We start from the raw sequence: 23,452 nt of genomic DNA, 5'->3' as shown, positions 1-23,452 counted from the left end.
CAACTTGGGTTAAAGCAGTGAATAAATTTTTTATATAAAAATAAAATGAACTAACTTAAAGTTACTATTGCAGTAATTGACATTACATATCTTTTTTTCAGAGTATGATGAACCATCCTATATTATAGAACTACAAGTGGTCTATAAAACTGATACACAGTTTGCTAAAGACTGTGTAGCAGGTCATGATGATAAAATCCTAGCAAACAATGTATCATTGATAAATGAGATTTTCAGCATATGTAATAATCAATTTGTATCTGCTGGTGAAGTAGTAATTACAAAAACTCAGACTACTACTACAGGATTTGATGTAAGATATAGTTGTGTACATGTATAGTCCATAATTTGACATATTATAATATTATAAAACATTTATTATATTCATAAACCATCCTGGACTTGGACTGAAGCTTATTTTTGTTGAACCTTCGATTTACAGAAAAATTTAGGTGAGACACTGAGTTCTGTGGAATTATTACATATATTTTCCAAATGTATGCATATTTCCTCAATCTTGCTCTTTTGATTGTGATATTCGTTCAGCCTGCCATTTTTGTTGCAGAAAGCTTGACATAGGGATAGTGATGGGATGGCAGCGTCAGCTTACTTCTGCTAATACTATATGCAATAGGACAACTTTATTTGGTGCATGAAAATATTTTATGATCTGTATATTAGTCGCACAGGTTTTATTCGACCTTGACCTCATTTTCACGGTTCATTGCTTAGTGTTAAGTTTTTGTGTTTTGGTCAGTTTTTTCTTAAACTATAAGTAATAGGTTAACTTTATTTGTTGTATGGTAGAATTGTTAGCTGTACATGCCTGACTGGCATGGTTCATCTGACCTTGACCTCATTTTCATGGTTCATTGGTCAATGTTTAGTTTTAATAGTTAGTGTTAAGTTTTATATATGACTCTTGTAATAAAGTCTTATATTTAGGACTATCAACATAATATCAATGATTAGTAAAGAAGGCGAGACATTTCAGCATGTGCACACTGTTTCTCAGTTTTAATGATCATTTTAAGCTCAAATACGGACTTCGAAAATTGAAATCTTGACAGAAGCTGTTTTGTTTTAGCTCACCTGGCCTAAAAGGCCAAGTGAGCTTTTCTCATCACTTTGCGTCTGTCGTCCTGCGTCCGTCATCGTCCTGGGTCGTTAACTTTTACAAAAATCTTCTCCTCTGAAACTACTGGGCAAAATTAAACCAAACTTGGCTACAATCATCACTGGGGTATCTAGTTGAAAAAATGTTTGCCGTGACCCGGCCAACCAACCAAGATGGCCGCCATGACTAAAAATAGAACGTATGGGTAAAATGCAGTTTTTGGCTTATAACTCAAATACCAAATCATTTAGAGCAAATCTGACAGGCATAAGGTAGCAATACACAGTTAGGAGTTTAGTTTCGCATTATGGCCCCTGTGGATTTTTCAAATAGGAAAGTTATTGTGTAATAAAATTCATTTTTAGACAGATTAGTGCTAATTTAGCCTTCAAAGATGGTTTATAAGACCATCAAGATTATTTTTAACCTGTTTTATGTTTGACAATCCGTATTTTCATAGCTAGACCGGCCATCGGTCCAGAAATTTATGTACTGTTTACAAACACTATTTTTCTACACGAGGTTTTTGACGCAATTTTACAAAAAAATGAGATGAAAGACATATGATTTTCATTGGATTTGCTGAATGATATATGTACACATTTTCAGAAAAGGTATTACTTCAAATGATTGAAATTCTACTTTGAGCCAAATTTTGGGGAAATATGTGACATCTTTCCCCCCCCCCCCCCCCTTTTTGCAATATTTTATAACAAATAAATGCAGATTGTTGCCATGGATACACCAAAATAAAATTATATTTTACCATTTTATATACTGGATATAAAATCTATGGAAGATTCTGATTACATACATATGCCCATATATGACACAAACAATAAGCTTGATATTGCAAGAAAGCAATGAAAAGGGGATGGTAAAATTCATAAGGGTAAATTTTAGTATTTTTTCCTAACTGTTTATTGCTACCTAAAATTGTTTATCAGGTCAAAATCTATGTGCCCTGAAATTTTCAGATGAATCATCAACCTGTTTGGTTGCTGCCCCTGAATTGGTAATTTTAAGGAAATTTTGCTGTTTTTGGTTATTATCTTGAATATTATTTTAGATAGAGATAAACTGTAAACAGCAATAATGTTAAGTAAAGTAAGATCTACAAATAAGTCAACATGACTGAAATGGTCAGTTGACCCCTTTAGGAGTTATTGCCCTTTATAATCATTTTTTAACCATTTTTCGTAAATCTTAGTAATCTTTTACAAAAGTCTTCTCCTCTGAAACTACTGGGCCAAATTAATCAAAACTTGGCCACAATCATCATTGGGGTATCTAGTTTAAAAAATATGTGGCGTGACCCGGCAAACCAACCAAGATGGCTGCCATGGCTAAAAATAGAACACAGGGGTAATGCAGTTTTGGGCTTATAACTCAAAAACCAAATCATTAAAAGCAATATGACATGAGGAAAAATTGGTTATCAGGTCAAGATCTATGTGCCCTGAAATTTTCATACGAATTGGACAACCCGTTGTTGGGTTGCTGACCCTGAATTGGTAATTTTTAGGAAATTTTCCTGTTTTTGGTTATTATCTTGAATATTATTATAGATAAAGATAAACTGTAAACAGCAATAATGTTCAGCAAAGTAAGATCTACAAATAAGTCAACATGACTGAAATGGTCAGTTGACCCCTTTAGGAGTTATTGCCCTTTACAGTAAATTTTTAACCATTTTTCATAAATCTTAGTAATCTTTTTCAAAAATCTTCTCCTCTGAAACTACTGGGCAAAATAAAACCAAACCTGGCCACAATCATCATTGGGGTATCTAGTTTAAAAAAAATACCTTTATTTGCCTTTGAAGAAAATAAGACAGATACATTTAAATGACATTTTTAAACCACCCATTAATACATATTGAAAAGCAAAATTAATCATGGATGAAAAATTTATGCAAAAAATTACAGGTGAGCAATTTTGGCCCTTGAGAGCCTCTTGTTATTATCTTAGTTTACTCAAACCATTTTTGATACAAAATTGTCATTTTTAGCTCAAATGGCCAAGAGGGTCAAGTGAGCTTTTCTCATCACTTGGTGTATTAAGTCATCTTCGTTTTTTTTTTTTTTTTTTTTTTTTTTTTTTTAATTTTACAAAAATCTTCTCTGAAACTTCTAAGCCAAATTTTATAGCCAAACTTGGCCACAATCATCAATAGGATATGGAGTTAACATGAATGTGTCCAATTACCCTGCCAGCTAACCAAGATGACCAAATGTCTAAAAATAGAACATCGGGTAAAATGTAGATCTTTGGACAAATTTTATTTTTATGCCCCACCTACAACAGTAGAGGGGCATTATGTTTTCTGGTCTGTGCATCTGTCTGTCTGTTCCTCCCACTTCAGGTTAAGCTTTTGGGTTCCTGGTCTGTGCGTCCCTCCATTTATTCATGCATCTCTTTGTCTGTGTTCGTCCCACTTCAGGTTAAAGTTTTTGGTCAAGGTAGTTTTTGATGAAGTTGAAGTCCAATCAACTTGAATCTTAGTGCACATGTCCCCTATGATATGATCTTTCTAATTTTAATGCCAAATTAGAGTTTTTACCCCAATTTCATGGTCCACTAAACATAGAAAATGATAGTGCGAGTGGGGCATTCATGTACTATGGACTCATTCTGGTTAATTTAAATTTTGATTCACTTGATATGAGACCATGGGCTTGATTCAATGTTTTGATCATTAAAGCTCTTCTATCATATCTATATTCTAATGTCTTACTTGTAAGATTACCATCAAAGCATTGTAGAATAAGAATTGTAAATCATGCCAGTAAATCAGATGAAGGTAAATTTTGAAAAGCATTTCAGGCGCCTGAATTAATAACATGTTGTTTTCATTTTTTTTACAACACTGGTTCATTACCTCTGCTGTTAGACTATCAGTTCTCATGTGTATCACCAGCTCAGTAGTCATGCTGTAGTACTGTCAAGATTTTTTAGTAAAAACTGCTTTGGTTCTTAAATATCATTAATTTTCAAATATTCGGGTGTTCATGATTATAGTGAATCCAGAAAAGGGTTTCAAACACATAAATTTATTAGAGTTGTTTTCATTTTTATATGCCTGTTTACCAACATATTATGGTGTACCATTGTCTGACCATCTATTCAATTGATGTTTGTCTGTCATAAAGATGTCGAACAATAAATTTAAAAAAATTTACATTGTACCTTTCCTAGTAGTGGTCTTGTTTTAAAAAAAATAACAAATTGTATTTATGAGTTTTATAATTATGATTTTACTGTTTTGCAGTTTAGAACAATTTTTACAATTAAACTGCTAAACACTGATGCAAACCAAATTGGACAAAAAGAAACTTGTAGACTACTACTAGTGAACCAACTTGACAGAACTGATTTCTTAGATTATACTGGCACTGTACAGTGTAAAAGTGGTACAACAAATGTTGTTAGACAACCAACAGCTTCTTCAAATATGGAGATAAGCAGTGGAAACCAGTGTGATAATGGCATCAAGAAAATGACAACAGTTGACATTAGTTCAAAATGCAGTAAGAATTGCTGATTATTTCATCTGAAGCAGTAACAATTACACACCTTTCTGAAATAATGTTCAGGTCGTTTGAAAGCTTTAAAGTTAATTTATATTTGAAATTCACAATTGGAGGTAATAATATGAAAGGGTCACAACAATTTAACAAATGTTCACTGTAAACTACATGATTTCGACCCTTCGTCTAGATTGCATAGTTGCGACTGTGAAAAAAACTTTGATACAATTATGTGCTAATGTACATGAAAAATAGTCCGTTCTCGTTCTTGAAATTATATTTTCATTTCCTTATTCATGGAACATTGTAAAGATGCACACATTTGAATAATTATTTGGAACTTTTGAGTTGTATTCCTCAACTTGGATGTCATTTATACCTGAAAAAAATCATGATCATGGTTGACAAATTTTAGTTTGCAAGAAGGTTCTTCTGCCAATGTCATATATATATATGTTGTTTGTGCTGTTTTTAGACCCTTCTACAACGAAATTTGTTTGACATGCACACGTATAAAAATTGCGGTTTTTATCCAACGCAGTCATAGGTTTGAACGTAGTTTTCAATTTAGACTCGTTTATATTTTTTGTTTGGGCATGTATCATATTTTCCCTCCGGTTTATATGATCCGTTCATCCTATATATTGACTCTTAAAATTCAAGAGTTAATCTAAAAATGAGGGTACTTTCTCTAAAAATGAGGGTGCTTTTTATATGGCCTTCCAAATACCGTTTCGATCCCTAACATCACAGAAGAGACATTTATTGTCGAAATCCGGATATGGTGTACTAAAGAAATATTGACACCGAATGTTTGTGGCACAACATCCTGTCCACAAGTTAACAATTTTTTTTTTCTGTGACGTATTAAATTTATAATAAGATCCATTTTGTTACAACCTGTGATCAATTTTATTTGGCAATCGCCAATGGCAGTCAGCAGGGTTAAAGAACATCAGTTGTTCGACCTGTTAGTCAAATGCGTTTTGTTAAAATATACTTTTTCACTCTTTTGGTCTTTTGGAAAATGTTGTTTGTGCTGTTTTTAGACCCTTCTACAACGAAATTTGTTTGACATGCACACGTATAAAAATTGCGGTTTTTATCCAACGCAGTCATAGGTTTGAACGTAGTTTTCAATTTAGACTCGTTTATATTTTTTGTTTGGGCATGTATCATATTTTCCCTCCGGTTTATATGATCCGTTCATCCTATATATTGACTCTTAAAATTCAAGAGTTAATCTCAAAATGAGGGTACTTTCTCTAAAAATGAGGGTGCTTTTTATATGGCCTTCCAAATACCGTTTCGATCCCTAACATCACTGAAGAGACATTTATTGTCGAAATCCGGATATGGTGTACTAAAGAAATATTGACACCGAATGTTTGTGGCACAACATCCTGTCCACAAGTTAACAATTTTTGGAAAGATTAGAACTTGTTCTAAATCTTTACTTAGGCACCACCCTCCCTAACAACAGGACAGGTTAGCTACTGTTAATAAATGTATTCACACTAAAATATAGTTCCCTATAGTTCTCATGTATGTGCACATGGTACACAAATAAACTAAAAAAAACTGGGTATATTATTGGAGCAGTTCATTCAAGAATGTATGTCATTATGTGTGTTGATGTGCAGGCTTATTTAAAAGCATTTTGATTAGGTAAGTGGGTATTGATTCAACTAGTTTGATTGACAACTGTCATTATCACTAAACAATCAGAGACAATGTGGACTTTTAATTACAATGCCCCACCTCCTAAACTGCCAATCAAATTGACCACATTACCTATCTACATCAGTCTTACATAATTGTAGACCACTCCAATATGCATCTAATTCTTAATACACAAGTAGTTGAACTCATAATTGATTACACAAATGTGTGTATTATTTGTTTGATATTTATAAGGATGATAGATTTATTTATTGCCAATTACTTTTGATCTACATTACATAAAGTAATTCTGTAAATTGTATCTGAAAGATAAATGATAAATGGATTAGCAAGATCTTAAAAAAAATGAAATATGAATATAAATATGAATATATAAAAGGTATTCAAGTATGGCCTATTATGTACTTGATAAATTTCCAATAATCATCTGTAATTAATCAACAATTTAGATTAGTTCACTTTTTTTTATCAGGAATTGGCTTGAAACAGTTTTAAAATTTATAAACTTTTAATTAAAAAAAACATTGTTTATTAGATTATTTCCCATCAATCATTATGTCTATTTTAGTCATTTGAATTTTTATTAGAAGTAAATATATATTTTTGTAATCAAGAAAGAATCCACATTTCAATAACATTAGTTTTTTAATTAGTTTACGTTAAAAAATAAAATTGAAAATGCCCTGTGTTGAAAAATACATGAAAATTTGATCAAAAGGCACTCTAAAACTTTTAATTTTCAATGCCATATGGCCTCTGTTTCAACTTACAAAATACCCCAAAACAAAATTTTTTAGATGATTTTTTTTGGCACTTTAAAGCTTTTAGCTGTTGGTCTAAATTTATGTCTTACAAGGATATTTGGTAACATTTACTAGAAGAATTTTTGCATTTTTTTGTTTTTTTGAAACATGTTAACCGGCAACATAATTTCGATAAGATATAAACTGCAGTTTAAATAAAATTGTGCAAATTTAGAGACCCATATTATTTAATTTGAGCTCATTTTATCCTCATACTGGAAAAGCAAGTTTCATTTAAAGACCTGCTGTAAATGCAATTTTCAGTAATAGTGTTTTATAAATGTTCATTTTCCCCCACCATACCTTAATATGAAAGAATTCAAACTACTGTTCTAATCTTTCCATGAGTGATATTCATCACTTTGATTTTTTCTGTGACGTATTAAATTTATAATAAGATCCATTTTGTTACAACCTGTGATCAATTTTATTTGGCAATCACCAATGGCAGTCAGCAGGGTTAGAAACATCAGTTGTTCGACCTGTTAGTCAAATGCGTTTTGTTAAAATATACTTTTTCACTCTTTTGGTCTTTTGGAAAATGTTGTTTGTGCTGTTTTTAGACCCTTCTACAACGAAATTTGTTTGACATGCACACGTATAAAAATTGCGGTTTTTATCCAATGCAGTCATAGGTTTGAACGTAGTTTTCAATTTAGACTCGTTTATATTTTTTGTTTGGGCATGTATCATATTTTCCCTCCGGTTTATATGATCCGTTCATCCTATATATTGACTCTTAAAATTCAAGAGTTAATCTCAAAATGAGGGTACTTTCTCTAAAAATGAGGGTGCTTTTTATATGGCCTTCCAAATACCGTTTCGATCCCTAACATCACTGAAGAGACATTTATTGTCGAAATCCGGATATGGTGTACTAAAGAAATATTGACACCAAATGTTTGTGGCACAACATCCTGTCCACAAGTTAACAATTTTTGGAAAGATTAGAACTTGTTCTAAATCTTTACTTAGGCACCACCCTCCCTAACAACAGGACAGGTTAGCTACTGTTAATAAATGTATTCACACTAAAATATAGTTCCCTATAGTTCTCATGTATGTGCACATGGTACACAAATAAACTAAAAAAAACTGGGTATATTATTGGAGCAGTTCATTCAAGAATGTATGTCATTATGTGTGTTGATGTGCAGGCTTATTTAAAAGCATTTTGATTAGGTAAGTGGGTATTGATTCAACTAGTTTGATTGACAACTGTCATTATCACTAAACAATCAGAGACAATGTGGACTTTTAATTACAATGCCCACCTCCTAAACTGCCAATCAAATTGACCACATTACCTATCTACATCAGTCTTACATAATTGTAGACCACTCCAATATGCATCTAATTCTTAATACACAAGTAGTTGAACTCATAATTGATTACACAAATGTGTGTATTATTTGTTTGATATTTATAAGGATGATAGATTTATTTATTGCCAATTACTTTTGATCTACATTACATAAAGTAATTCTGTAAATTGTATCTGAAAGATAAATGATAAATGGATTAGCAAGATCTTAAAAAAAAATGAAATATGAATATAAATATGAATATATAAAAGGTATTCAAGTATGGCCTATTATGTACTTGATAAATTTCCAATAATCATCTGTAATTAATCAACAATTTAGATTAGTTCACTTTTTTTTATCAGGAATTGGCTTGAAACAGTTTTAAAATTTATAAACTTTTAATTAAAAAAACCATTGTTTATTAGATTATTTCCCATCAATCATTATGTCTATTTTAGTCATTTGAATTTTTATTAGAAGTAAATATATATTTTTGTAATCAAGAAAGAATCCACATTTCAATAACATTAGTTTTTTAATTAGTTTACTTTAAAAAATAAAATTGAAAATGCCCTGTGTTGAAAAATACATGAAAATTTGATCAAAAGGCACTCTAAAACTTTTAATTTTCAATGCCATATGGCCTCTGTTTCAACTTACAAAATACCCCAAAACAAAATTTTTTAGATGATTTTTTTTGGCACTTTAAAGCTTTTAGCTGTTGGTCTAAATTTATGTCTTACAAGGATATTTTGTAACATTTACTAGAAGAATTTTTGCATTTTTTTGTTTTTTTGAAACATGTTAACCGGCAACATAATTTCGATAAGATATAAACTGCAGTTTAAATAAAATTGTGCAAATTTAGAGACCCATATTATTTAATTTGAGCTCATTTTATCCTCATACTGGAAAAGCAAGTTTCATTTAAAGACCTGCTGTAAATGCAATTTTCAGTAATAGTGTTTTATAAATGTTCATTTTCCCCCACCATACCTTAATATGAAAGAATTCAAACTACTGTTCTAATCTTTCCATGAGTGATATTCATCACTTTGATTTTTTCTGTGACGTATTAAATTTATAATAAGATCCATTTTGTTACAACCTGTGATCAATTTTATTTGGCAATCACCAATGGCAGTCAGCAGGGTTAGAAACATCAGTTGTTCGACCTGTTAGTCAAATGCGTTTTGTTAAAATATACTTTTTCACTCTTTTGGTCTTTTGGAAAATGTTGTTTGTGCTGTTTTTAGACCCTTCTACAACGAAATTTGTTTGACATGCACACGTATATAAATTGCGGTTTTTATCCAACGCAGTCATAGGTTTGAACGTAGTTTTCTATTTAGACTCGTTTATATATTTTGTTTGGGCATGTATCATATTTTCCCTCCGGTTTATATGATCAGTTCATCCTATATATTGACTCTTAAAATTCAAGAGTTAATCTAAAAATGAGGGTACTTTCTCTAAAAATGAGGGTGCTTTTTATATGGTCTTCCAAATACCATTTCGATCCCTAACATCACTGAAGAGACATTTATTGTCGAAATCCGGATATGGTGTACTAAAGAAATATTGACACCGAATGTTTGTGGCACAACATCCTGTCCACAAGTTAACAATTTTTTTTTTCTGTGACGTATTAAATTTATAATAAGATCCATTTTGTTACAACCTGTGATCAATTTTATTTGGCAATCGCCAATGGCAGTCAGCAGGGTTAAAGAACATCAGTTGTTCGACCTGTTAGTCAAATGCGTTTTGTTAAAATATACTTTTTCACTCTTTTGGTCTTTTGGAAAATGTTGTTTGTGCTGTTTTTAGACCCTTCTACAACGAAATTTGTTTGACATGCACACGTATAAAAATTGCGGTTTTTATCCAACGCAGTCATAGGTTTGAACGTAGTTTTCAATTTAGACTCGTTTATATTTTTTGTTTGGGCATGTATCATATTTTCCCTCCGGTTTATATGATCCGTTCATCCTATATATTGACCCTTAAAATTCAAGAGTTAATCTCAAAATGAGGGTACTTTCTCTAAAAATGAGGGTGCTTTTTATATGGCCTTCCAAATACCATTTCGATCCCTAACATCACTGAAGAGACATTTATTGTCGAAATCAGGATATGGTGTACTAAAGAAATATTGACACTGAATGTTTGTGGCACAACATCCTGTCCACAAGTTAACAATTTTTTTTTCTGTGACGTATTAAATTTATAATAAGATCCATTTTGTTACAACCTGTGATAAATTTTATTTGGCAATCGCCAACGGCAGTCAGCAGGGTTAAAGAACATCAGTTGTTCGACCTGTAGTCAAATGCGTTTTGTTAAAATATACTTTTTCACTCTTTTGGTCTTTTGGAAAATGTGCTGTTTTTAGACCCTTCTACAACGAAATTTGTTTGACATGCACACTTATAAAAATTGCGGTTTTTATCCAACGCAGTCATAGGTTTGAACGTAGTTTTCAATTTAGACTCGTTTATATATATATATATATATATATATATATATATAAGTACGTCTGAGTCAGTGACAACCCTACAACAGATGTATCCATCGGATCGCCGTTAATGATGGTGATACATGGCTGTGTACATAATGGATATGCAACTCGTCTAAACATCAACCCAACAATGTTAGATCTGTAAATTTGCTTTCGCAAATTTTTGGTTTTTCCCTCGGCGGGATTCAAACCCATGCTAATGTGATATCGTGACACCAAATCGCCTGCACTGCAGCCATCACGTTAGACCAGACGACCACCTGGGCTCTCAAAAAAAGAGCTTTCGGTGGGCATGTGTTACCTTTCCACGTCAGTTTTAATCTAGCGGCGTACCACAGTACATGATATATAAGGCATGAAGATGATATTGTTACAGATCAGCTAAATTATCTATAGTAAAGGATCCTACAAATTAATGTAAGATACAGTCACAGAAAATAATTATATTCATAAGTACGTCTGAGTCGGTGACAACCCTACAACAGATATATATATAGAATATTTAAAATGGAAAATTAACCCCAGGAGCATTATACGTGTTATATCAAATGAAAAATTTCATAAAACTGTTAAATTCAGTTCTTTATACAACCAGATGATGGGCGACTCAAAATCTGGGGTTGGTTAAGGTAAGGGTGTAATGGGCTTTCTTTTCAAATAAATTTTAAAGAAAATATCGTCATCTGCTATTGAATATGGCTTTTTATACAACCACAAACTTTTTGGTCGTGTATTGGTATCACATTGGCGTAGTATAAGTTAATAGAAATTTATGAAATTTAAACACAAGGTTTATGACCACAAAAGGAAGGTTGGGATTGATTTTGGAAGTTTGGGACCAACAGTTTAGGAATTAGGGGCAAAAAAGACCGAAATAAGCATGTTTTCTGTTTTCACACAATTTCTTTAGTTTAAGTTAATAGAAATCTTTGAAATTTTGACACAAAGTTTATGACCTCAAAAGAAAGGTTGGGATTGATTGAGGGAGTTTTGGTTCCAACAGTTTAGGAATTAGGGGCCAAATAGGGGCCCAAATAAGCATTATTCTTGGTTTTGGCACCATAACTTTAGTATAAGTAAATAGAAATCAATGAAATTTATATACAAGGTTTATGAACACAAAAGGAAGGTTGGGATTGATTATGGGAGTTGAGGTCCCAACAGTCTAGGAATAAGGGGCCCAAAAGGTCCAAATTATACTTTGTTTGATTGCATCAAAAATTGAATAATTGGGGTTCTTTGATATATTTTTTGATTATTGGCCCAGTTTTCAAGTTGGTCTAAATTGGGGTCCAAAATTGAGCTTGATCTGATTTCATAAAAAATTGAATCCTTGGGGTTCTTTAATGATATGCTGAATCTAACCTGGATATTGGACCATAATAGGTAATTAAGTTTAAGTTCTTAGACCACATTCATTATGTGGCAGAAACCTCTGTTGTGTCAACTATTTAATTACAATTCACAACCCAAATTCAGAGCTGTATCAAGCTTGAATGTTGTGTCCATACTTGCCCCAATGTAATGGGTTGAAACTCTGTGAGTATAAAGCTGTGCCCTGCAGAGGATCTGGTTATCATATTCATTTAATAAACACATAATCTGAATTCTTTTTATATTATTTCTGAATCAAAGAGACATAAAACTTGATTATGATATTGAAATAATTGACTATTACGATTACGCCATGAGAAATCAGCGTAAAATGGTTCTAATTAATCCACTCTAGTCTAACCATTCATTGAAAATGAGAGTCCTGCAGTGTCTCTGTGTTCATTTTAGGTTTTGTGTTAATGTACATTTATAAAAATAACGTGTATATTTGGTATAGCATTGTTACTCCCAATCTGGATAGCCTTTGGTAGTATCATATTGTTTCTATATTCATTAGTAAGTCACTTATCATCGGACCTACATTTTGCCATCAAGTTCAAGCACCATATTTATTGATGTACCATACACCATTATAGCTGACTATGGGGTATGGGCTTTGTTCATTGTTGAAGGCTGTATGGTGACCTATAGTTGTTAATGTCTGTGTCATTTTGGTCTCTTGTGGACCGTTGTCTCATTGGCGATCATACCACACCTTTTTTATACCACCTATCGGAACTAGACAGTGACATGATTGCTTTAATTTATTAGGTCAAATTTTCATATTCAATCATGTATTCTACATTAAAGCTAACAAAATTTAGAACAAACAAACTTTATTCTTTAGTGTATTTGTCTTGTATCATGTGTCGTTCAAAAAAACCCAGAACCTTATCTAAAATAGGAAATATTTATTAGTCTAGCTACTTCATAATTTGATGTTAATTTGTTGAAACCTGAGCTTCCCCATGTACCCTCTACCAGGGCAATGGTAGCTTATGCCTCCCATTTCTAAAATCCTGGCCTAGGAGTATTGAAATATTAAATATCGCCTCAAACCTAAGGATTTGGAATTTCACACTATTTCTAAACAATCTAAAGCTCCTGAATAAAAGTAAACATTATAAAACTGTTGTTGTGATTTTCAGAATTTGTCGGGTATGATCGTTTAATTAACTCGATTCTTATTATAGAAAATAGTAAAATTTTTAAACATATGAGCAAATGTTCAAAAATATTAATTTGATTACAATTCAGATATCTTGGAATTTGTATCTTAATTTAAATACCGGTAGAAATATAAATAATTGTTCTTATATATTTTGTTTATTAATATTTTGTTTATTTTTCAGTTCCATGTCCTCCAGGAACATATTCTGGGGTTGGTGATGAATGTTATGCATGTACTGATGGAAAGTTCCAGAATAGCTTTGGTCAAGATGAATGTTTGGACTGCCCTTCTGGCAATCCTGTTCCATCAGAGGACAAAACTACATGTTTAGGTGGGTAATTATATATATTTTTTTTTAAATGATTCAGTTAGGATATTGATACTAAATAAAATTGAATGGTATCAAAACTAAAGTCAAGGTTTTTAATTTGTTTGTTTATGAATGTTTTACATGAAAAGTCTGATAGGTCATTTGGATTAAAATATAAAGAAAATAAACACATATATACATGTGATTGACTGTGAAATTCAGATCAGGAGATAAGGAAATTTTAGTCAGTAGATTAGGACTCAGATCAGGAGGTTTTTTATCGACATAAATTTTCTTTTTAAAGTGATTTCTTTTCAAATTTCCATCAGTAATATGTTTATAGTACCCTTGTTGCTTTCGTATTTGAATAATATCACATATCATTTTGATCTTTTCTTTGAATATAGATATGTATTCTTGTCTCCTTCTCTTTATCTTTGGTAACTGTATAGTCAATTTAGAAAGAAATATGTTTCACAAGTATATTTATAACATGATGAATTATTCAAAAAAATCATAAACAATAGCAATAGTATTGCATGTTTTTTTTAAAAGCGCTATGAAGTCGCATTTTTAGAAAACTCCAACAGTGTAAATCATTTTGTTTAATTTGTGTTGTGAAAGGTAATGTTTATATCGAACTGAAAGATTGGACTTTAAAAAATATAAAACATTCCTCAAACAAAATTGATCAGGTAACATTTCAATCATGAACTTATATTTTGGAAGTGTTTAACGACCTTGACTGGCTTTTCAGTCCTTGCACGGTCAATTATCATGAACTTACAACAAATGGAAGTTTTTAACGACCTTGACTTGCTATACAGCCCATGCACGGTCGGTATCATGAACTTTTAGGGACAAGACTTTCTATATAAATTTCAATTTCATCCTTGACAAAAGCTCTAGTTTCCTAAAGTAATTTATAAATTTATATTTTTTTATTGTTCAAAAACATTTTAGCTCTGACATTTAATTATCATCCTTTTATGATTATTTGATTAAAATATTATTAATTTATATTCATTTTACAATTTACATTTTTCTTTTTTTTTTTAAAGAAAAATAACTAAAACAGAATAAATCAAAAGGGAGTAACTATTATTTTTCAATATACAAATGTTTTTAATAAACAACTGCAGTTAGCCAGAGGTAAACATCGTTGATTACCAGTATGATTGACACCCAAGCTGTCAAATGAAGTCATATAATTATATATCTTCTCTGATTAACAGGTGAAATTGAACATGGGTGTCAATAACACCTGTACGATATTAAGAAATTATTAAAAATGGCAGCTAAAAATTTTCATCTGCCTTATATATATATGTTACGGACCATATGAGTATTTGGACCATACGCGTATGGTCATGACCATATGCGTATACTCATATGGTCCGACCGTACGCGTATGGTCGGACCATATGAGTATTATACTCGTTTGGTTATTAACGGGCCGGACCATATGAGTATTTGGACCATATAGGTATTTTTTCAAATGTACAATAGAAATAATTTTACATTTCAAAAGCTACATAAACATTAAATATTGATGCAACAGTTGATCTTAGTTGTTGATCATCGGTAATTGTATTTGTGTATGCTTTTGTATACTTAGAATGACATTCACACGGTACAATACATTTAGCCTTTCTGCTTTTTCTGGTTTTGGCTGTGTGTAGTGATATCGACTTGGACAATTCCGATGTGTCTACGGTGTTTTTAAGAAACTCTAGATCGTATAGATCTCCAATATCGTAAAATGAGTATCACAGATCAAATTAAATAAAGGCAGTAGCTATTTCATGGCTCTTAAATGCTATTTTACGGGTCTTATAATTAAGATTAAAATAGGAAGTATAGAAATAAAGAACAGAACAAAATAAAGAAACATACACTTTTAATATTTTACTTATTTAAAATGTCTTAAAAAAATATCATGATCTTTAAAAAATATCATGATCCTTGCCGGTAATGTCACCTACTTTAAACAATAAAATTCCTTTTACAATATGTTCCTTTGATTTTGACATCCTCTTATAATTGTTCTTACAAATAGTAAGTAATATTAACTGAGTGTGTGAAACTGGTTATTTTTATAAGTTTTTTTTAATATAATAACAAAATGACATTTTAGTAACGTAACAACCAGAAGGGTCACACCTAATGAAGAGTTTCAAAGTATACTTGTTGATTACCCCGACCATACGCGTACGGTCCGACCATACGTGTATGGTCGGACCATATGAGTATATACCCATATGGTCATGACCATACGCGAATGGTCTAGATACTCATATGGTCCGGAACATATATATATCTTTATTCTCAATAAACCATATACATAGGTATAGATAAGACATGCAATTATGTACAATATTTACAACAAGACAGAGCAAACAAAATAGTTGCTTATAATATATCTGAAGTCCATTTTAGCCAGGAGCACATTCACCTGTGTTAATAATCTTTATGAATTTACATAATTTAATCAATACTGATTTGTTTTTTGAAGACATAATCTGTTTGTATTTGACAATATTTGCATTTTGTAAATAATAATGTGACAGATAATGTTTCCTGTTTTCTTTAAAGTATTTACATTCTAATATATAATGCAATTCATCACCAATATCATTTTTATTACATAGAAGACAAATTCTATTGTTTCTGACTATTGTTCCATCTACCCTGTTCAATAGGAAGCTTGTGATTTGTGGTCCTAAATCTACACAAATCAATAGACAGTTTGTTCCCAAGAATTTCAAAATAATCTTCTTTTCCAAAAAAATCTTTAAATGGTTGGTAATTTAGTGCTTTTGGCGAGTTTTCTAGTAAAGAATGCCAGACTTGTACATACTGATCTTTAAGTCTAAGTTTGATGAATGAAACTAACCACTTGCAATTTATAAAAGATTGCGTTTCCCATACATTTGGGATACCACATTCGTTCAGAATAGTCTTTATTCTGTTTAACCATGAAAAATTCTCATTGTCATTAATAGACATGTGATAACACAATTTATATAAAATAGTTTTGTCTCTTTACCAGTTTAATCTTCCCCAAAATGAAATCAATCTAGTTTTTATGTCCAAGTCTATAGGATATCTCCCAAGCTCCCCATAAATCATATAAGAGGGTGTAGATGTTTTCAGACTTAATAACAATTTACAAAATTTTAGATGTACCCTTTCAATCATGTCGTTATTGCCAATACCCCATATTTCACAACCGTACAGTAGTATTGGCTTTACCATTTTATCAAATAAATCTAGCTGGCTATATATAGAAAGATTATGTAGACGACCTAGTCTTAACACTTCGTAAAGACCCTTGGTAGCTTTTTCTACATTAAACTGTTTTGTTTTATTAAAATTGCCTGTTCTTGTTAGAACTATTCCTAAGTAGTTAAATTCATCAACAATATCAAGTTTTTTGCCATTAAATAAAAATTGAAAATCACATGATGGTCGTCTCCTTGAAAAAACCATGACCTTTGTTTTATCAACATTAACTTTAAGCTTCCATACATCTGTGTAATCTTGGAAACAATCTAAAAGTTTTTGGAGTTCAGTTTCTGATTCGGCCATCAAAACAGTATCATCAGCGTACAGAATGATAAAAAGTTTTAAAAAAATATCAAGTTTTTCCTCAAGCTCTTTTGACACTGATTTAAGGCCCTCAAGGTTACAGTTTTGCAAAAAAGAATCAAGATCATTTAAAAATAAAGAAAAAAGAAAAGGCGATAAATTTTCGCCTTGTCTAACCCTGTTACTACATGGGAAGAAATCAGATAAGGCATTGTTATATGAAATACATGACTTTGTACCTTGATACATATTTACAATTACATTATACATACATCCATTCATATTATTTTTAAAAAAGCATTTTGTACCATAGTGCATCTCGCCATATCGTGTCAAAAGCCTTTTCGAAATCTACAAATGCACAAAATAGTTTTTTCTTTTTTAACTTTAAAATTTCAAACAATGTATGAATCACAAATAAATTATCGGTGGTTGAATAACCCTTTCTAAAACCACATTGGTTTTCGTTTAAAATCATGAATTCTTCAGAGAAAAGATTTAGTCTCTCGCATAAAATTGCGGTAAAAAGTTTCCCCATACAACTTAAAATGGTAATCGGTCTAAAATTTTTGGGGTCCAACTTGCTACCTTTATTTTTATAAACAGGCTTAATGTAACCAACTAGCCAACTGTCTGGTATAATACCAGTGCGAAATATAACGTTAAATAATTTTTCGTATAATTCAATGAATAAACTAGCTGTATTGGTTTATTATACAGTCATCCCCAAATGCTTTATCATTTTTCAGGTTTTTGATGCCCTTAAGAATTTCGTCTTTAAAAATTCCTCTGTTTAAATTTTCATTAAGCCTATCGACATCATTCGGGTTTAGAGTTGGAATATTTGTATTTTCTTCAATTTCTGGGGCGGCGTTCAGATTTTTGAAACAGGGAGATGAAAAATTCTCAACTAGCAATCATTGATTGATTGGTTGTTGGTTGGTTAATGTCCAGTGGCAAATATTTCCTGCATATTCAGGACGAGAACAAGTTAACAATAAATGCAATAGGCAGGTTGTTGTAACAGAGGCCATCTAGGATGATGGTTGGGGAAATTTGGACTGCCACTGGAAATGAGGGTATATTGGATAGGGACAGAAATTTTGCCTTGCAACAAGCCACCTACGGACCCCTCAAAGAGTTGTCACAAGGGTTCTTAATGTGCAAAGAGCGTGGCACTCTCTTTACACAAGGCATCGATTTAACGTCCCCCTTCTGACTGGATGTGACTGCGAACTTGATACATCCCGCACAGCCAAACGGACGCCCAACTTGGTAAGCGTTTTACTGCCGGTCGGGAGAAGACCAAGAGACCATATTTCTATTCCCCAGTCACCCTTGGGGACCTAGCAATCATGACATATTTGGATTTTTTTTTAGATGTATAATTCATTTTCAAACCTTTGAACACAATCTCACTAGGGCATTTGTAAACAAAAATGCAATTGATCATTGCCCTAGCAATCATGACAATGATCAAATGCATTTTTGTTTACAAATGCCCTAGTGAGATTGTGTTCAAAGGTTTGAAAATGAATAATGCATCTAAAAAAATCCAAATAAATACATTTGTTAAAGCTATACTAGTAGTCCTATATTTGGTTTCAGTAGTCTCAGATAAACAAGATGATTGGGAATAACTATTTGTTTAAAGGATACTTGAAAGCCTATTTTATATACAAAAAATGAACAAAGAACAAATATGTAACACAGCAAAAAAAACTACCACCCAATTACAGGCTCTTGGATATGGACAGAAACATACATAATTGTTGTTTTCTAGTTTGAATTGTTTTACATTTGTCACTTCATTTATTTTTGTTGCTGACTATGGGGTATTGGATTTACTCATTGATGAAGGCATCACTTAAAGAACTTGTTAAATTATTTATTTGGACTCTGGTGGCAATCATACCACATCTTCTTTCTATTATATTAAATTTTTATTGCTTAAAAGGTTAAGCACAAGCTTTAGAAGCTGATATTACCTAAAGTAAGTAAAATGTTTGTCAAGTTTACAGTCAACTATCAAAGTATCAAGTGGTCATTTTCATAATTGTGAAGAAATACCTTGCCAAATTGAGATCCATAAATTGTACCTTTGAGTTGCTTTTTTGCCTGAAAAAGCAAAAGGAAAACAAAATTTAAGTTCAGATTTAAATAATAAAAGTTTGTTGAAAATATATGAAAGATTGATACTAAGATTATAAAACTAAATTTTTTAATGTTAACATTCTTTATTTTCAGCTGTATGTCCAGCTGGATTTATTTCTGTTGATGGTTTACCTACCTGCATGCCTTGTCCTGAAGATCATTACTGGGTAAACAAAACTTACTGTGAATCTTGTCCAAACAATGGAATCACCTTGGGGAAAAATGCCATCCAAGACATTAATGGTTGTGAAGGTAAGTCTTTGTTTACATGGAAATACTTTCCTTCATGGTTTGATGTACTTCAATGTAAAAAATTACAGGGATTTTATGAGATACATTGGATTCATTATTTTTTTGTTGGATACCGATTTTCATGGATTTTGTGGGTATAGGTAAACCATAAAAATTCATATCCAACAAGTGATAAATTTCCAATAGGCTTGTATCAGACTGAAAATCCACGAAATTAAATAACCAACAAAAATGAAAGTTTTCCCTAATGCACAAAAGTTGGTACTCACGGAAATAAATGAATACACAGTAGAGAACAAAACTTGATTCAAATTTAAAAGTAAAAAGGTGAGCACCACAAATAGTTCAGAGTAAAACATTTTGAACATATATGAGAATCGTCATATATAATCTTTAGTTTAATTTTAATATTGAAATTATATCATTGAATTGTCGGGAAAAATATTTGCCAAAGTTCATGTTTTTAAATTCCCTTTAACAAGCTTAATTTTATTTTCAAGTCATAAGCAATAATTTTCAGAATAATTAAATACCATGAGAAAACTTTATTTATTCAAAAAAAAGGGTGCCATACCTGCCTTCCTATAGACAGCATGTCATGCATGTATTTGTTATTACCAAGTGACCTATTGCATGAACCTAATCTCCTACTTTAACACAGGTTTGGATTATTTTGGAGTAACACAGACTTAACTATTCCTGAAGCAACGCTTGCTTGCAGCAGCCATTATTATTTTCTGGGAAAATATTTTCTTCCCACCCTCCAACTCCCTATAAGGACAATTACATTTATTTGCTTAAAGATTTATATGCATGTATACGCATAATACATATGTTTATTGATAAGAAGCATCAACTTCACATATCTTTTTGTATTGTTTATTTTAGTAGAGTAGTATTTTTCAAAGAACTCAGTTTTTCAACTTGATTTTGCTTTCTTTGTAAATATGTTTATTGCTATATTGATATGCAAAGAAAATATTAAACTGTGATTCTTTGTCCCAAACCTTTGTCTGTTTACTTTATTCCTTTATACGTGCTATAACCAGTTGGCATTTCTTGGTCCCTTGACAGAACTCTGTTAAGTGTAAATCAGGTGCTTTCATCTGCACTGTAACTCTTCAGCATTCTGTCAGGGCACCAAAGATATAGCATACTGGTTATTGGTACAACTGACATATATACAACATAATAAGGGAGGATCTGGGTGGGACAGTGTTATGGATTAATGGAACTATTTTATTTAAATAGAGTATTAATACATAATACGTTTTGGAATGCTATTCAGTAATTACTTAGGGGCACTTGCATGTCTAGGTTTTTAACCAATTAGCAATGGGGTTTCCCAGTCACTGCCTCATCTGCTTCTCGTTTACTAATTGTTTTTCGAGTTCATACTAATTAACCAATGAGATTCATAGCTAATTTTGAATTAACCAATCAGCGCTTAATTAGTAGGGCCTTTGTTTTATGCACACAGACTTAACTATTCCTGAAGCAACGCTTGCTTGCAGCAGCCATTATTATTTTCTGGGAAAATATTTTCTTCCCACCCTCCAACTCCCTATAAAGACAATTACATTTATTTGCTTAAAGATTTATATGCATGTATACACATAATACATATGTTTATTGATAAGAAGCATCAACTTCACATATCTTTTTGTATTGTTTATTTTAGTAGAGTAGTATTTTTCAAAGAACTCACAGTTATTATGTACTTTTTGTTAGTAGTAACACAGTTTTTCAACTTGATTTTGCTTTCTTTGTAAATATGTTTATTGCTATATTGATATGCAAAGAAAATATTAAACTGTGATTCTTTGTCCCAAACCTGTGTCTGTTTACTTTATTCCTTTATACGTGCTATAACCAGTTGGCATTTCTTGGTCCCTTGACTGAACTCTGTTAAGTGTAAATCAGGTGCTTTCATCTGCACTGTAACTCTTCAGCATTCTGTCAGGGCACCAAAGATATAGCATACTGGTTATTGGTACAACTGACATATATACAACATAATAAGGGAGGATCTGGGTGGAACAGTGTTATGGATTAATAAGGACATTTATGCATTATGAAATATGTTATTTCAGTAACACAGGTATTATGCTTTCTTGTAGAACCATGTGATGAAGGAGAATATTCTGTGACAGGATATGCACCTTGTAAAAAATGCCCAATGAACTTTTACCAAGACCAGACTGCACAGGATAAGTGTACGCCATGTGGAAGTAATTCTATCACAGAAAGAACTGGCTCCAATCATAGCTCACTCTGTATTCAATTAGGTAAAAGAAGCTTCTTGTCGTATAAATAATTGTCCTGCTTGTCAAAATGATGATAATCAATAAATAATTATAATACTGAAATTCCTTTATACACAACTGGCTATTTACAAATCATAACCATTGTCAAACAATATCCTAGACCAAGATCACTGAAAAGGTCTATTTGTGACATAAGTCTAATGCCTAGGTCACACATTCATTAAATATATCCCAGGTCATCCGATACAGATGCACAACTGTATGACTACCATGATTACCATGGGTAATCTAGGAAAGGGCTCATTTTGCAACATGAATGATACATGTTCTTTTGGTAAGACATAGTTTTATACAGAAAAGACACAGTTTAGTATGCAACAATGTGGCTTGTGTGCTGTGGATAAACAGTAGTTTGCTACAACACTATAAGTAACGGTTAGTAAGAATGAGAACAGTCTGATATGAAATATTACAGACTGCCACATTTTTCTAAAATTTGTTATTCATCTTGATTAAACTTGTGATTTATCATTTCTTTATGGCAACATATTTATGGTGTTCACTATTGGATTTCACAAACTCAGTGTTTGCAGGTTTTCGAATACAGTAGATAGTAACTGAGGTCTCTTTTACATTGATTTGGTGCTACTTCATTACAAAGTAATGCAAGTAAAGGACAGGATCTTTGATATTTTAGGCTCAAAATTCATGTTTTGTATTCTGAAAGATGGTGAATTGTCTATAGTAACATGTAATATGATGCACTATATAGAGAATATAATTGATAAAGGAAAAATAGGTCTTTCGGACATATCTTATTCATTAGTTAAAAAATTAAAATCTGCCTTTTCTTTCTTTAGGTGTTGCTCAATGTTCTGGGGACAGTTGTAGTCAGGAAGAAAGGGGTAAGTTAGTTCTTCAGTTATAGTGCTATATATGTTTTGTGAATTGTGCCATGCAGTATCTTATTTGACAGTAGTTTGAATTTTCAATGTCTTGAATAAAAACAAATACTTTTGTGACACTTACAAACTATTTAACTAAAGGAATTCTTAAACCAGAATATTTGACGGCAAAAGATAAAAAAATCTTTGTTTTATACATTTTTGAAGGTGAAATATGTAAGATTGGTATAAATAACTGGTCCGTAAAGTTAATAGATATTAATAGATTATCGTTGATCATCTCAATGAGATTGATTTTTTTTAGCTTTAGTCGTTACGGTAAAAGTGAGAAATGCATTCCAACTCTGATGACCAATGCATGCAATAATAACCTGTTTATCGCTGTTTTGCTTAGAACGACATTGTCAATTTCATTAGAAAGCCACATGCCCACTTAGTAATTTCTAGCAATAATTTTTCATACCACT

General features: G+C 31.7%; 1 protein-coding gene across 1 annotated transcript in view; it reads left to right on the top strand.

Moving 5' to 3' along the window:
* The first annotated feature begins 4,571 nt into the window (after positions 1-4,571).
* LOC134726452 (uncharacterized) overlaps positions 4,572-23,452 on the top strand; it is a 186,330-nt gene continuing 167,449 nt past the window's right edge. The window contains exons 1-5 of the mRNA XM_063590857.1: positions 4,572-4,647; positions 13,688-13,837; positions 19,655-19,813; positions 21,934-22,101; positions 22,941-22,985. Coding sequence (XP_063446927.1) covers positions 4,572-4,647; positions 13,688-13,837; positions 19,655-19,813; positions 21,934-22,101; positions 22,941-22,985 — 598 coding nt within the window. The remainder of the gene's footprint in view (positions 4,648-13,687; positions 13,838-19,654; positions 19,814-21,933; positions 22,102-22,940; positions 22,986-23,452) is intronic.

Source organism: Mytilus trossulus, chromosome 7 (genome assembly GCF_036588685.1).
Source record: "Mytilus trossulus isolate FHL-02 chromosome 7, PNRI_Mtr1.1.1.hap1, whole genome shotgun sequence".
Taxonomy (NCBI): domain Eukaryota; kingdom Metazoa; phylum Mollusca; class Bivalvia; order Mytilida; family Mytilidae; genus Mytilus; species Mytilus trossulus.
The sequence above is the reverse complement of the archived record's forward strand: the minus strand, read 5'-3'. Positions and strand labels throughout refer to the sequence as shown.